Here is a 16,794-nt window from a genome sequence, read left to right on the forward strand (position 1 = left end):
GGACTCTTACTTGTATAGAGTCAGGCTCCACACAAACACTTTAACTAGTCGTTTTCTCGTATGGATATTCATCTTTTTGAAGCTTAATAATTTCTTGCGGTTTATTAATGCGGTTTTCACCTGCGCTATCCTAGCTCTAATTTCCTTAGTGTGTCCTGAGTGATTAGACTGCCTATATATTTATAGCTGTTAACTTGTTCTATATAGTTATTTTCCACTTAAATTTGTAGTCTTCGTCTTTGTTGTAATTTTTCACATATCACAACTTTAGTTTTTTTCCAGTTTATTTTCAGGTTGTTTTAGTTTTATTCCTCAAAATACTTCTGCATCACTTCTAATGACGTGAGACACCCTTGTCTAATATCTTTCTGTATTTTTGCTGTTGCAGATTTGTCTTCTATTCTTATTTCTGCTGTCTGGTGTCTTTATACATTGTATATTAATTGCCTATACTTGTAATCCACTCCTACTAGCTGTAGAGTCTGGAATAACTTTTGCCAGCTCACTTTATCAAATGCCTTTTCTTGGTTCACAAAGGCAATCAGCGTGTCTTTATCTAGTTCTAACTGTTTCTCTATTAGAATTCTGAGACTTAATATTGCTTCTCTTGTTCCTTTATTCTTCCTAAAGCCATACTGGTAGGGGGTGACCAGTTGCTCTTCAATTTTATTTTCCATTCTTTTACATATTACTTTAACTAGTATTAATCAAAATACACAAAACGTATTTATTTGTATAATATATGATTCAAAAAAAATAAATGTAGTTACAAAATGCTTTTTTAAATTTTATATACGTTTTTTGAAAATCCTATTATTAACCAAAGTACTGAGAAGGAATAAAATCATCATAACAAATTTTTAATAATGTTTCAAAAGCCCGTCTTTTTAAAACCTACATTAAATTAAAGTAAATACAATGAACATTAAGATTATAAAAGGAAAATCATCCGAAAATTCGATTTCTAGTAGTTTTATTCTAGTCAAATAATTAAAAATGTATAATAGTATTTGTGCCAGCATGACGAATATATTGTTATTATTGTTTGACGTTATTAATAAACAATAATAGTCGTTCTAATTGTCAATTTAATCAAATAAAACGTTAAATCTGATTTTATAATTTATGGCAGTTAACAATGTGGTCAGAAAAGTAATAATAATGATAAATAAAACTAGCAGTTATTGCTATTAATTGTTTTAATCAGCAGCTATTTATTGCTATTGGGAAACAACAGCGCTACTACTACTACTACTATTCTTTACCATCACTAAAATAAATTGCTGCGCCTCTTACTTTTCTATTCTGTGCCCGCGTCTGCTGTCTTGTTGTCGATTATTATGTTAAATGTTTACTCATTAGTACTAAGCTACTTCATTGATAAACGAATGTGAACCTGGGCTGGCACTGACTCGAAAAATAACAACAATTGTAAATTATTATCCTAATAAATTGACTTTATTCCAATTCTAATACGACTTGTTTTATACTTTTTAGCAGTAGCGGCTCGTGGTTTTGGACGACGGGACGATCGCACCCCCTACTAAAATTAATTAAAAGAAGAAAATTAATTGTATATTCTTTATTCTACATTTTTATTAAAAATGCAAATTTTTAAATAGTAAAATAGTCATAATTTTTACGCTTTTGTCAACCCATTGAGGGCCATAGCGAGGAGGTTTCTTAACCATTTTATACTCCGGGACAGGTGGTTAGTCCATCGCCGAGATGGCGACTTCAAAGTACGGAACTGATCTCTCGTTTGGTAAATGAAGCCGCCCGTGACCGAGTTTCGAACCTAAGACATTGCGCGTCAAGCACTGCCGCGTTACCGACCCGGCCACACTGTCCCAAAATTAGGTTCATTCCTAACTGTATATTTTGTTGATGACTGATCGATAACAACTTTTAGACCAGTGTTTTGGAATTTAGCAAGTTTTTATAGCTGAAAGAGTGTAGTCGTGAAATAATGTGAAATGATAAAAATAGATACACCCGATTTAAACTAATACACTTGAGCAATAAATTTAAAACTACACAACGAATGAACGATAAATTCATTAATTATATTTAAAAGGCCACGGGGAAAACATAAATGTAAACTTATATTAAAAAACAACATAACCTGTATTGTATTATCAAATTTTTTAGTAGTGTCTCAAAAAATTAAGTTTTAAAAAATTGAAATTGAAGATTAATGAAACCATTCTTATAATTGTAATCAATATATACGATTCGTTATTTCTTTTGAATTACTAATATCTCGATATTACGATATTACATCTTTGATAACTATAAATATAGAAGAAATATCTACCAATGTGCTTACCGACTGTAAGTAAAACTAATTTCAGTTAAACTTTGTTCACTCATAAAAAGACGATTTGAATATTTCTAATATAGGAACTTTTCCGAATTTGAATATAATATTTTTAAAATGTTTATTCTCTAAGTTATCTTATAATTAAAACAAATAAAATGTATTGTGATTGACTTAATTCACATTTCTCAAGACTATTAGTACCTAATTGAAAATTTACTTATAGAATTGTTACATCTTATAATTATAGTTTTTGGTGAAAATAGTCTTTTTTTATGAAATATCGGTTTATTGCGGAAGAATATAAAACTGAATGTTACAAAAAAAAAAAAAATTAAATTAATTATGTTAAAAAAATTTTTTTTCTTTTAAATTTTAGTTAAGCTATTAAAAATTAAAATAAACTATTCGAATAGTATTATATTGTATATTTTTTACTGTAGTAACTATAGTATCACAAAAATGATTTTTTTTGAAAGCATTCAATTTTATTTATTTTTTGATTTAATAATACTAATATATTTTTATTAATTGATGGTATTAAAATTTAAATAATATTGAATGAGATGGACATTTTTAATTTTTTTTTTTCAGAAATTTACTCTATTTGTGCTTATGATAATACTTAAATTTTAAATCACGCCTCATGGAAATTTTTTTTTTTAATAAAAGAATCTGGACACTAAAGAGAAATTAAATTTTAATACCAAAAAATGTGTTGACTTTTCACATTTTCTCTAATTTTTATAGCAACGATCTATGTAACTTATTTAATATAAGTATTTTGTGCATTAAACTTTATCACTAAGAAGTTTAATTTGATTATTATTAAAAAGGCGGTAACATCAAATGTTACCTACTGATATCACAGTCATAGACATGTTTACAAGTGAACTGCGTTTTCTTACTCCCTCGACTATAACCGTATCTGCAAGATCAACTATTATATTTGTTAATAAGTATAAGATTGCAGCTAAATTCCTATTGATCCTTAGTTACTAGCTAACTTTGATACAATCATCATAGTCATAGCTGTCAAAATCACAAGAGTTTATGAAACATAATTTCTATCGATATAACTGTAAACATGGGATAAATAAATAATGTATTATGGATTTAACAAAAAAATTTCTATATTTCATAATTGGGTACACATAGTGTTGTCAAAGCAAAGTGGTAATATTACGAATGATAAATATCTATGTAGACAAATTTTATTGATAATTTATCTTGAATTATTTTTCTTTGGTATATTTAAAATTACATTTAGCACCGAAATTATGTTTGACTTTAACAGTTCTAAACTAGTTTATATACTAGTTTTTTATTTTAACATCATATTAATTATACCAATTTCAATGACAATTTACAAAGTTAATTTTCATATAGAATATAAAAAAATGACGACTAAACGGTATAAGAAATATTTAAAATGTATAACAATAATTGTGAATTGCGTATAATTAAATGTCATAGAATTTTAGGCTATGAGAATCGTTGTGTACTCAAAAATAAATAAATATAATTTTGTTTTATGTGGTTTTAGCTGTAGTTTTCAAAAAATGAAAAAAAATTATTATTCCTTTTAAATGGAGTAATTGTATACAAGAATCACGATTGATTTTAAAAATCGGTCAATTTCATCATTTTTCAACTTTTTTTATTTATTGGCATAAAATTTTGAAAATTAAATGAATAAATTCTGAAAATGAATTAATTTTACTATGATGAGTTTTTTTTTTTTGTCTGTAATCACTTATGTTCAGCTCTCACTAGACCAACGAATAATGTCTAAGTACATAAATTGAATCTAGTCAAACACTTTATCAAAAAAAAAATTGCCTCGTTTCCCGAAAATGGGGAGATCCCAAAAAATTACAAACTTAAAATCGCTAATTTCAAAATTTTTTCAAGTTTTATAGATACATTAGGTATCATTTGGTATATTTTTTGCAAAAATGTGACTCTTTACATGCCCACAGGGTAAGATTCAAAATAATTTTTCCACAAAAAAATTAATTAAATTTTTAAAAATGTTACGAAAATACAGACACTTATTGAAAAAAATCCCCTTTATCAAATAAAAAGTTGCTTAACTATCTTTCTCCATACAGACACAATTTAATTCATTTATTTCTAATATTTTTAAAGTATTTATTAAATTAGGGTTGATATAATAATAGGTTTCAACCACAAATTAAATAATTTTACTTTATAATTTATTAGTTTTTAACTCTATTACCAGTCTATAATATTCAAAATTTTTTAATAACATGTTTCTATATAAATCATTTCTAAAAAAATGATTTTTAATTCTCCTTAATTTAACGAATTTTTACAATTATAATCAAAATTATACGCTTAACTGAGTAGATTTTTAAACATTTTAAATGATTTTTTTAGTTAAAGTAAATCATTAAAATTAATTCTGATTATTAAAATTAGTTCTGAATATTTCAATTGTATATTAATTTTAAAAGTCAAAATTTACTTAGAAATGATTACTACGATTTCTATTTAAATGATCTATTACGATAAAAATGTAAAAAAATATTGAGCTTTTCTGATAAATTTATTGTAAATAGTAATTATAAAATTTCCTGACTGCATATTAATCTTAACAATACAATTTTTTTCTATTTAATGATTTCAATTTCAAACTGGCAAGTTGAGCTAAAAGTTATGGTAATATTTTTTTTTTTTTAAATTATAATCCATCACTTTAAAGAACAAAAAAAAAGTAGGTTAAAAATGATTACTTTTAACATGTTAAAAATCAAAATCAATAACTTGAAAACTATTTTTTTTTAATTATTTTTGAGTTAAAAAAAAATGTTTAAATCATTTGATTTTTATCTCATTTAGATTCAATAACTTTAATAAATATCAAGGATTCCATTACTGTAGTCTCCTCTCGTGAGATGAAATTCATATTAATATTATTTTACTATGTGGTTTTTTTTTTGTAGCTATAATTTATTTTCTCAGCTCTCATTTGAGCTACTACTTTTTTGACAAATTTTTTTTTTTTATTAAACACTATCAACAGATTTGCATCGAAGCGTTTTTTATGATAATGATTGTAATCACTGTCAGATGTCATCTATACTGGACCTGACTATGCCACGACCCCACTGTTCTATTTAATAATGTCAATTTCAAACTTGCAAGTTGAACTATAAGTTATGGTAACAAATTCATTTTTTTAATATATTAAAAATTTAAAATCAATAATAATTTGAAAACAATTAATTTTAAAAATTATATAATTTATAATTAAAAGAATTACTAATCAGTATAAAATAAAGAAAATTAGAGTTGATGTTGCTTTTGTAATTATCCACAAATTTCTTAGAATTAAACACTATCTACAGATTGGCATCGAAGCGTTTCTTATGATAGTGATTTTAGTCATTGTCAGATATCATCTATACTTGTTCTATCTATGCCAGGTCTCACTGTGTGGCGACCCTACTGTGCTGGGTTGGTTTTAACTCCCATAACTTTTTTTTTTCTTACAAATACAATTTTTTTTTTTGCCTATTTTCTTATAGTTTGATTAAAAATATCTGAAATTCAGCCCATGCCAGTGGCGTGCCTAGGACTTTTTAATGGGGAGGGATGTCATAACAAATAAGTATTAATACAACTAAATACATTTAATAGGGGTGAAAGAATTAGAAAAAGATTAATAAGGGAGCTTTAGAGGTCAAGCCTCATTAAAATATTTATTAATATTTTGTGTTTTGTATAATATGATGTAATGTTGTTATACAAATATACAATGTAATAATCACAAATTTATTCAATTTTTGCTGTTAGGTATTTGATGCTAGAAAAAAAAACAATGGGGGGTATATAGCCCCTAATCTCCCCCTCCATGGGCACGCCACTGGCCCATGCAATCGCCTGACTTGTTCATATCAAGTTGGTCCTAAATTTTAGGATCAACTATTTTTAATAAAATTAATAAATTTTAATAAAATTAGATTTTAATTTAATTAAAAAATGTTTAAAACATACATATATCATCAAATTTAAATTATTTTTATAAATCAACATAACATATCTGTCAATTGAGCAAATTAAATCTACTAAAATATTAACATTAAAACTATACAATATAGATAAAAATATTTATTATTAACATTTAAAAATAGCATTAAAATACATAACTCAATTTTTTTAAAATTTGATAAGTAATCACATTGTAGTTTAAAGAAATCTTTAAACTGAATTTATTAATTAGAGATACCATAAATATTTATTATCATAAAAATTGATAAATAAAAATTTTGACTAGAATAGAAATTTTCTTATTAAAAATTCTTCATTAAAAGTTAAAAATAAATAAATATAATACTCATGCTTAATAAAATAAAACAAGTAACATAATAAATGGATTAAAATTTCAATGACAAGTATAAATAAAAAAATATTATTTTTGTTTCTTTAAATGAGAAATATAACAAATGAATAGGTTTTTTTATAAATAAAATAGTTGGTTAAGATTGATCAAAGCTTCCTCGAGGAGAAGTATTATATTCATCGACTTCTTGAATAATAGATTCTGATTCTAATCGTTGACGATCAGCAAGCATTTCTAGTCTTAATTGGGTATTAAGTTTGATGATTCTGTTTTGTAATTTTGGAGCTAATTGACAGGTCTGTTGTTCCAAGTCATCAAAACTAGCACGGCGATTTAATTTAGGATGATGGTGATGAAAATGATGTCCAGAGGGTGGTGATGGAGAATGCGGGTAGCTATAATGGTGTATTGATAAACTTGTAGAAGTCAAAGATCCTCGTCTTAAAGGTGAAGGACCTCCTTCCCACTCATTACCTTCCATAGACTTAACTAAACTATGTCTATTAAATGATACTTATAAAATTTAATAAACTATAATATAATAATACTTAACTAAATTAAAAAAGTTAAAATTACCTTCTAGATAAGGTTACAAGACTTTGTCTGTGTTTTGAGAGTCGGCTGGATTTACCTTGTCTCATTTTTATAGCTGAAAAATGATTTTGAATAGCTAAACTTAATTCTGGGCATTCTTCTTCGTTTATCTAAAAATAGAAAAAGAAAATCATAATCATTTTTTATAATTAAGAATATTAATACAACATTTTTACCACAACGGGGGAGTTTTTTAACATTGTATATCCATCACATCCATTATGTAGGTAACATTTTGTGGCAAGTTTGTAAGACTGATTTAGCACAAGATATTCATCACCAATTCTTATCAAATTTGGTTCAACTCTATTGCCAGGTTCAGCATCAGGATCAAAACAAAAGCTTATGCCAGAAACTTGAGGAAATCTTCCTTCAGTTTTTGGATATTTAGATACACTGTTTTCTAATGCTTCCAGAATTTGTTGACCTTAAAATGAATAGTTTTTGTAACCCAAAGAAAATATTTTATTATGAAGAAATAATTATTTTTACTCACCTGACACTAAAATTACAATAGTAGGATCTTGCATGGGTACAATATTTACAAGATCACCTAGGGTGAAATCTCCTGATGGATGTATACGATCAGATCGAAAAGTACCAGAATTTAAAATTACTAAATCGGCTCCTGTTGCTGCTAATAAAACATCACACACCCAATTTCCAAGATTGGTTTCTTCTGTTCTAATTTTACTAAAGCGGCCTTCCAGTTCCACAGTGAATGTACCAAGTACTTCACCCATTTTTCCTTCCATAACATCTATAATTAAAATAAATAAATTATATCAACAAGAAATTCAAACGTTACTAGTATAATAACTATAATATCTAACCTAAGTAAGAATCTAAGATTTCTTTCATAGCAATATCTTCTTCTATATCTTTGGTAATTTCTATCCTTTGTACATCAATGGGATCACTTAAGTTATTTAAATTAATAGTAATTTTTGAAAATTCTCTAAAATCAGTCCCACTTTTGATAATATATCTATTATTTATTAATTGAATTTCATATGCATGATCATGACCTCCAAGAATTAAATCAATTTCATTAACATTTTCAGCTAGTTTTATGTCATTTGGCATACGCATATGAGTAAGTGCTATCACATAATCGCAACCATCCTCTTTGAGTTGTTTTGCTAAAGATCGACCAGCTTCAACAAAATCTATAAATGTTACTTCTTCAGGATCAATGGTGGCTAGAGTATCTAACCAATCACGTTCCACTAAACCAACTAGTCCAATTCTTCTATTGTGCCAATCAAAAACATGAGTAATTTTACCATCACCTAGAGGTCTGCCAGTTTCATTATCAACTACATTTGACATAAGCCATGGAAAATTGGTTTCAGAAACACGTTCTGCTAATACTTCCAAACCAAAATCTATTGGTAATAATTTTTTTTGTGATTAAATAATTTCAACAACAAACTATATTTTAAAACATTTTTTTGTTATGAAGTAACCAATTTTTTTTAAGTTTCGAATAAACTATTTGTAATGACTATAAACTATTTATCAGTTAATTATGTCATATTATTTTGTTAAATTGTAAGTTTTTTTTCTACTAGAATAATAAATATCAGAAGAAATTAATTTTAACTATGTTTGATAAAAATATAAATAAATTAATTATTATAAAAAGAAAGAAAAGAGAAAAATTATTGAAACTATCATATCATTAATTAAATGGTTTCATAATTGTTGTAAGTTATTACCAATGTTTCAACAAATTCTACGGAGATTCCAAAATATTAAAATGGCACTCAATCACATTGTTTATTTATATAATATTCATTGTCAAAAAGATTTTTATAACTTTACCAATTAATTATAAACAAAAAGTTGTTATAATGCAGTAAACTAACTTTAGTAAAAATATTGACACATACATTACTTCAATGAAAATGTATACATTTTAACAAACATCAGGCTAGCTATTTTATGAGATAAAATTTTATGGTAATTTTACCACTAATTATAGCTGTATTACTTTTTTTAATATTTTACTGATAAAATTATAAACAATTTTTATATACTTAAATTCTTTCTTAATTTTTTGAGTTCAAAAAATTGTTCAAAACATATTTTAATATTTTAAAATTTACTCACCAAATTCGTGATTTCCAAAAACAGCACACTGAGTACCTAAATTATTTAAAACTTTAGACATCTGTTCTCCCTTTGTAAAAGTACTCACTAAAAATAATAAATATCCAAATTATAAATAATTCATTTAAAAATTGTGTATATGAGTTAATTATTAAATATTTACTTACACATGCTTGGAGAGAACACATCTCCACTGAACAATATCATAGGTTTTAAATGAGAAAATGATTTTATCATAGTAGAAAATCTAGCTGCACCACCACAGGGTTCTTGATCTCTTGCTTCAACATTATATACATCATTAAAGTGAAGAATAATAAGGGGTGGAGTTGAATCTGATTTATGGTCTGTCATAGTATGAAGAGTACGTAAACTAGCGTGTTGCACTTCTAATGATGCCTTAAAGAAAAAGATACAAATAATTTGTCATAATTTAAATTAACATAATATGAATACTGAACTCAAATTACCAAATTAAAAGATTTATTAAGTTGTAACTATGGAAAACATTTTATTAATAAAATTTTATAAGTTTTTCTTTTGAAGAATTAAAAAATAAATAACAAATATTCACAGTTTAAGTGCTCTTTATATCAATAACTTGTAAATAATGTAAAGTAATTAAAATATATGAATTTCACTAATGGAGCTATACAAAATTTAAGCAATTACAGAAAACAATAGAACTTAAATAATGTCTAAGTTCAATTATACAGTTTAAGAAATAAATATTGTTAAAATATAGAAGATCTAACAATAGTAGTAAAATTGAGAACAGTGAGTTATTCATAATTTACTAATCAGCACATAGACAAATAAAACATACTGAAAAATCAAAATCAAAGTGAATTCTTATGTTCAAGGTTAGAAATATAAACATTATTGATAAAATAAGTACTTAAAACTGATGATCAAGATCTTGGTCTTAAAGTACTTAAAACAATGTAATAGGATTTAAGTGTTAAGGTATTTTACATAATTCATGGTTTTATTTTTATACCTGTTTTAACCAACCAACAACATTTCGGACACCATTTGAAACTTGACCTGCATTGGGAAGCTCTACAGTTGAAACTGTAGTAGAGTCCACAAATTCATCCCACTTTGATCTTAAACTAGATTTGGTAGCCATGCTGTTAGAAAAATTGATTCCTTTGGTTAAGCTAACTACAACATTTTTATGTTAGATAACATATCATTAATATAAGTATTAGCTTAAAACAATACGTGAAGTTTCAATACAAATATTAAAATTAATTAAAAAGACATCATCATTATCCTTGCCAGGTATTTCACACTTGAATATTATCTCTGCCAAATATAATCCACTAAGTCTGAGCTTATATCAGAAAAATATAATTATTAAAAAAATTATAAGGCCAACATTTTTTTCAGTCAACCTTCTATTTATTGTTACTCTTAATATTTAATTTAGTACATATAATTGAAAAAAACTTAATTTCTGTGCTTTTACAACATAAAAACTTTTAATTTGGATATTTAACAAAAAATAGCTTTGTTAAATAATTAGCACAGTGATTTTTCAATTATACATTAAGTACTTTTTTTTTTAAACCAATGAAAACAAGTAAATTATAATTTGTGCATTTATGGATTAGGTTTAGTGTTCATAGTAGAGAAGAAGAATGGAATTTATTTAAGAGTAAAAAAAAATATTTGATATTCAGACTAGAATATAGACTCTTAAGTTTTAATTTTTTTTTTATGTTTTTATTAACCCATTAAGGGCCATAGTGGCCTCCCCTAAAGGAGGAGGTTTCTTAAACATTTATACTCCAGGATATATAGTCCATCGCCGGAGATTGGGATAGCGACTCCAATTATCAAAGTGATCTCTAGTTCGGCAAATGAAGTCGTCCATGACCAAGTTTCGAATCTGAGGCAGTGCACGTTAAGCACAGCCTCGTTACCGACTTGTCTACACCATCTCACACAAGTTTTAATTTAAATAAAGTATTTTGCTAATTTTATTTTTAAACATGAAAAATTTTATATCTTGTTATATGTAATTATAGGGTGATTTTTTCAACATAACTCACTCAAATACTTACAGAATACTAATTATTTAAATATTTTTTTTTTTTTATTATCTTTAGTTACACATTATTCTTGAATTATTAACTAAGTAATACTTTTTAAGTTCATCCCTTATGCCTGATAAAGGTGTTAACTTTGTTTTTTTAAATGGGAACACATATTTTGAATTTAATGAAATGTTTGAGTTTTTAATTTAACAGCAAATGGCATTTGAACTTTTAATATAACTTTATTTGTTTAATAGATATAAACATTTACAGTTTCAAATTTTTGAGTTAATATACATGTATAATACACAAGGGATTACAAATACAGGTAGCAAATTGATTTTTTATGACATTGATATAAGAAGATACACACCATTGTTATTATCAATGGTAGTAAGGCACATTGTTGTGAGTATATAAATACACTAACTGACAATACAGAAAGGATATCTATTGATAGTCATAATTAATAATAAAAAATCCTAGACTATGACAGCAATGTCATAAAAAATCAATTAGCTACCTGTATTTGTAATCCCTTGTGTATTATATATGTATATTAACTTAAAAATTTGAAACTTTAAATGCTTATATCTAACAAACAAATAAAGTTATACTAAAAGTTCAAACGCCATTTACTATTAAATTAAAAACTCAAACATTTTATTAAATTCAAAATATATGTTCCCATTTAAAAAAACAAAGTTGACACCCTTATCAGGCATAAGGAATGAACTTAAAAAGTATTACTTAGTTATTAACTAATAACTTATTTTTTGAATTATTAATTCAAGAATAATGTGTAACTAAAGATAATAAAAAAAAAAAATTTTTAATTATTATTATTCTGTAAGTAATTGAGTGGGTTATGATACAAAAATCACTCTGTATATTGTACATTATTTAAAAATTGCATACATTTTGAATGAATTGAAATTTAAAAACACTCTCAGAAAAAATCCAGTAGATATACAATAAAAAAATATTGTAGGATTTATATTTTAAATTTCTTAAACTTTATAAAGCAACACAACATTAATTATATTAATATAGAATAAAAAAAATGATTATTTAATTGTTAAGTTCTACAGACAACATAATATTATAAACAAAAATTAATGATTAGTAAAATTATTAGTTAAATAAATAAATGTTGTTGTTGTAAGTCATGCATACTAGTAATTCAATGTCATTATTGTAATAACTTATTCTATAATTAGACTATAACACCTTAATGTAGAAGGGCAAAATGAACAAATAATTAAGAAAATTTGATTATTTTATGGGTGAAAATAAATTTTTTTTTAATTGTTAGGTATTAATAAACACCTGCCTTGATATGATGAACAAACGTATTCGTCTCATAGCAATCATAATTTCAAAATTTCAGCACACTAAGATTACTAAAAACTATTATAAAGTAAATTTATAAAAAGCTAAATAAATTAGTATTTTAAACATTGTATTTCTATGAAATTGCAATAAAAAAATAGGTACAATGAGACATTCTCTTGGTAGGAGTTCCTAGGCATATAGGTCATGGTGTTTCTGCATACGAGACATTTCCTAAACGTATTGATTTTTTCCCACCTTTTCCTACAGCGGTATGTAAAAGGGCGCTGTATAACCATTTAAAAATAAATATTGTAAAATTAAGATAAAACCTTACCTGATATTTTTAAGTAGAGCAAAAGTTTATCTATTAATTTAACACATAGTATACACTTAACGAATAACACCAATCTGTGGGCGACTTTAATTATAATTTTGATATAAAAAAAACTTCCAAGGGAAATTTAATGTATTGTATATTTCTATGTTATCACTTATCATATCCGGGCGAGCACGTTTTGGATAAATAATCATATGTTATACTGAAGATACTAGTAATGTATAATGTCTTTGAGAATTACAGTTATGTTAAGTTATATTACTCAACGGTTTTAAATGTTAAATATTTTTTATATATAAATATATTTATATTTTATTTAAACACCTACTTATTAAATTATTAAATTACCTAATTATTAAAAATATATTTTATTTTATTTTAAACATAGTAGTATGATTTGGTTTCAACAATTATTGTTAAATTACCAATGACAAAAAATATGTATGTTTTCAATTTTATACATAATTGTATATTTATTTATTTAATTATTTAAAACTATTACATTACACAATTATTTTAACTTACAATAATTTTATTTTAATGTGATGATTGAGTACAGATAGTACTGTGTATCACGGGCACTTGAGTAAATTAAAAAAAAAAGTATTTGTGGTATTCCATTTTGAAAGCTGATTCTATTTCTAGAGAGTGAAAGGACTAGAATATGATCAAAAAGAGAAAAATACTAGGCTTTTTTTTTTTTTGGTGTCAAAAATGAAATTATAAATGTCTATCGAGGGAGCTAAATTAATTATAAATTTTTGCGTGATTCTTTATAATTTTAGATATATTTACTTTTTTATTTATTTACATATGTATTTTCAATAGTTGATTTGTTAAACATTTGAGTTGAAACCGCTACTATCATGCACACTAAATTTTAGTTATGAACTTGACAACTGACGAATTCCTACAATATAATGGAGTATCTTGATAAGTTTTTGCATATTATTGCGTATACAAGAGAGTTACGAACATTATTATTTTTATTTTAAATCAAAATATCGAGCTTTAAAATATTTATCTACACAATAACTATTTTTTACTAATTTTTGCTATAAATTGTGTTCAATTATTTTCAACTTTTTAGGCTCAATCCTAATAGATGTACCTTTTTTTTTTACTCTTATTAAAACATTTTTAAAAAAGAGTAAAAAAAAGTTTAGTATGATTACTAAACTTATTTTAAACCGATTTTCATAATGAGTTCCCAACTTTTTACAATTTTAAACAGGGAATGATAAGAGTCCATTGGAACCCCAAAACCCTTTGCATATGTCTAAACCCAAACTCAACCGTAACCATAATTTGAAATTTTTAAAAAACTGAATTGCAATCAAAACTATTTAATACAAGAAAAAATTGTATTTTTTTTTTAAGATAGAAGGACACTTTAATAATTTTAAAACTTTGTTCTGAGAAGTCTGAAATCATAAATGAGGTCGACGTTAAACACATATTAATATTGAATTATTATTGTAGTAGCCACTTATCATTTTTTATTACTTATGTCCAGAAGTTACATATTCATTGTCTCGGTCCTGATTGAAGCGTTCCGACGGTAAAAATAGACATGTGGATATTTTAGCTAATCGATAAAAATAGTGTTCGCGTAGCAGTTGTAAACTTTTAGGGTAATTATACAGGTGATAAAAATCTAGTAAGACACTCATTTTCAAGTTAAAAAAACTCTAAAATAATATGTAGTCAAACCATAATTTTTTTCGTCTCATCAAGGATAAAAACCCTTATTTATAATTTTCTTAAATGGATACCCTTATTTTTAACTTTATAATATGATAGAAAAAATAATTACAAACAATTTTGTTCTTATAATTTTTATTATCCGATTAACCGTTCGTCCGTTACAGATTGTTAAAGTTAAGTGATTTTAGGCCAAATTTCTATTGTCATTTTATTGTATTAAATATAGAAGTCATTATTTTTATTTGCTGTTGCATAAACCAAATTTTATTGATTAAGTTATGACAGGTAAATTAGCTATAAAAATTTACTACGCACTAAATGAGTGATAACAATAATAGATTCAAACCGGGTTTCGGTGTATTATTAATAGCTAAGTCTATGGTTTTGTAAGACTAAAGGATCTAACAAAAATACCGGTTGCAATGCCACCGATATTATGAAAAGTAATAAATGATAATATTTTTTCTGGAAGTCAAAATCTTTAAACAATTATAAAACGTAAACGGTTGTTCGGTAAACAAAATTGTTTGTAATTTTTTTTTCTATCATTATTAAATCAAAAATAGTGGTTCCCATTTAAAAAAATTATAAATAAACATTTTTATCCTTCAAGGGATAAAAAGAAAGTTATTTAACTCATATTATTGTAGAGTTTTGTAAACTTAATAATTTTTCTTTTTACAAAAATTTTAAATTCTCAATAGTATCTTAGAAAATAAGTGTCTTACCAGATTTCGATTACTCTGTATAGTTTGAAACGCGTATTCTTTGTTAATTTGAATTCTTGCATTTTATATATATATATATGTGGGAAAATGCAAACAGGCAATTACAGGAACAGAGCGAAGACGCAATACTATTATTTAATTTATATATTTATAAATTAATACACAAAAACTCTATTAAATGTTAACAAGCAAAAATAACACAAATATTTAATTACGCACGAAAATTCTATATAAAATATTCACACAACACAGAAATATTATATAAAACAGAATACACTTATAAACTAAAGAATATACATAGAGACACGTTTTAGCCGACTCACGACTTGACTTAATCTCCCTCTATGTACTTGATACCACTATCTATCTCCAGACCCTGGAAGTGGTGCCATCTAGATACCAATAGTACCCACATTTCGACCCTCTTCTTGATCAGTCGTCTCGACTGATTGACAGTTTTCCATCTCTTCTTCATCAGCTGTATCTATTTGGCTCCATGGCTTCATTTAGTCAACACCAGATGATGTTCTAATGGGACCTTCAGACTCACCAATTTTGACCATTTCATATCTGTCTGGTCCTCTACGTTTGGTTATTTGGTATGGGCCCAAAAACTTTTTATGAATTTTGGAAAGTGGCTTGAATTGTGTCCTCAAAATAGCAACCAAATCATCTAGGTGATACTTATGTGCTTCCTTTCTCTCTTTTTTAAAAGTTTTACGCTGTTCTTCTTGAGCTTTAAAAATTTGTTCTTGTGCTTCCTTACGTAATTCATCTCTCTCTTCCACAAAAGCATTTGTATAGACTGAAGCTCCTTGTAATTTATCTATTTGATCATCTATTAATGGCAAAGAGTGTATATCTTTGATTATTTTCCTATTTAACATCCTGTAATCTACACAGGGACGTAGAGAGTTATCTTTCTTCCTGACCAAAACTATTGGACTAGCATAGTCAGAACAACTAGGTCTAATAATGTCTTCTTGTAACCATTCTTCTATTTGTTTGTCAACTTCACATGTTTCCGCTGGAGATAGGCGCCGTGGTTTTTGATATACAGGTTTTTCATCCATTAGTAAAATAACTGTTTCAATCGGTGCATGTTTTACTTTATTTGGTTCATAATCTTTCACTATATTATTAATTTCCTCTTTATAAGTTGATGCACCTATGTTGAGCTGATTACAAGGTATATTAATAGACATTATTTGATTTTCTTCTTCTTCAAATTTAGTTATTCTCAC

At 25.8% G+C, this 16,794-nt stretch overlaps 1 protein-coding gene across 7 annotated transcripts; it reads right to left on the bottom strand.

Annotated features, from left to right (window-relative positions):
* Positions 1-6,582: 6,582 nt before the first annotated feature.
* On the bottom strand, positions 6,583-13,262 carry LOC126895356 (mannosylglucosyl-3-phosphoglycerate phosphatase). Of its 7 annotated transcripts, none has more exons than XM_050667132.1 (10): positions 13,113-13,248; positions 12,777-13,039; positions 10,399-10,531; positions 9,566-9,797; positions 9,399-9,485; positions 8,117-8,671; positions 7,780-8,043; positions 7,460-7,710; positions 7,266-7,393; positions 6,583-7,189 (listed from the first exon to the last, which is right to left on the bottom strand). In XM_050667132.1, exons 2-10 carry the CDS (start codon positions 12,815-12,817, stop codon positions 6,826-6,828), a joined length of 2,055 nt encoding a protein of 684 aa, XP_050523089.1. In that variant the 5' UTR covers positions 12,818-13,039; positions 13,113-13,248; the 3' UTR covers positions 6,583-6,825. The 7 variants fall into 7 exon arrangements, with proteins under 7 accessions (XP_050523089.1, XP_050523093.1, XP_050523094.1 ...); XM_050667130.1 differs by having other exon boundaries at positions 6,584-7,189; positions 10,399-10,561; XM_050667134.1 differs by having other exon boundaries at positions 6,584-7,189; positions 10,399-10,565.
* Between the last annotated feature and the right edge of the window lie 3,532 nt (positions 13,263-16,794).

Source organism: Daktulosphaira vitifoliae, unplaced genomic scaffold (genome assembly GCF_025091365.1).
Source record: "Daktulosphaira vitifoliae isolate Bord-2020 unplaced genomic scaffold, ASM2509136v1 Scaffold_1, whole genome shotgun sequence".
Lineage (NCBI taxonomy): Eukaryota > Metazoa > Arthropoda > Insecta > Hemiptera > Phylloxeridae > Daktulosphaira > Daktulosphaira vitifoliae.

Bases quoted from the DNA above. Each gene is read 5' to 3' on its own strand.
- LOC126895356 (XM_050667130.1), bottom strand. From the start codon at position 12,817: ATGATTGCTATGAGACGAATACGTTTGTTCATCATATCAAG. The intron at 9,798-10,398 runs GTATAAAAATAA...TTTTTCTTTAAG, and splicing joins TTGTTGGTTGGTTAAAACAG to GCATCATTAGAAGTGCAACA. The intron at 7,190-7,265 runs GTAATTTTAACT...ATCATTTAATAG, and splicing joins CTTGTAACCTTATCTAGAAG to ACATAGTTTAGTTAAGTCTA.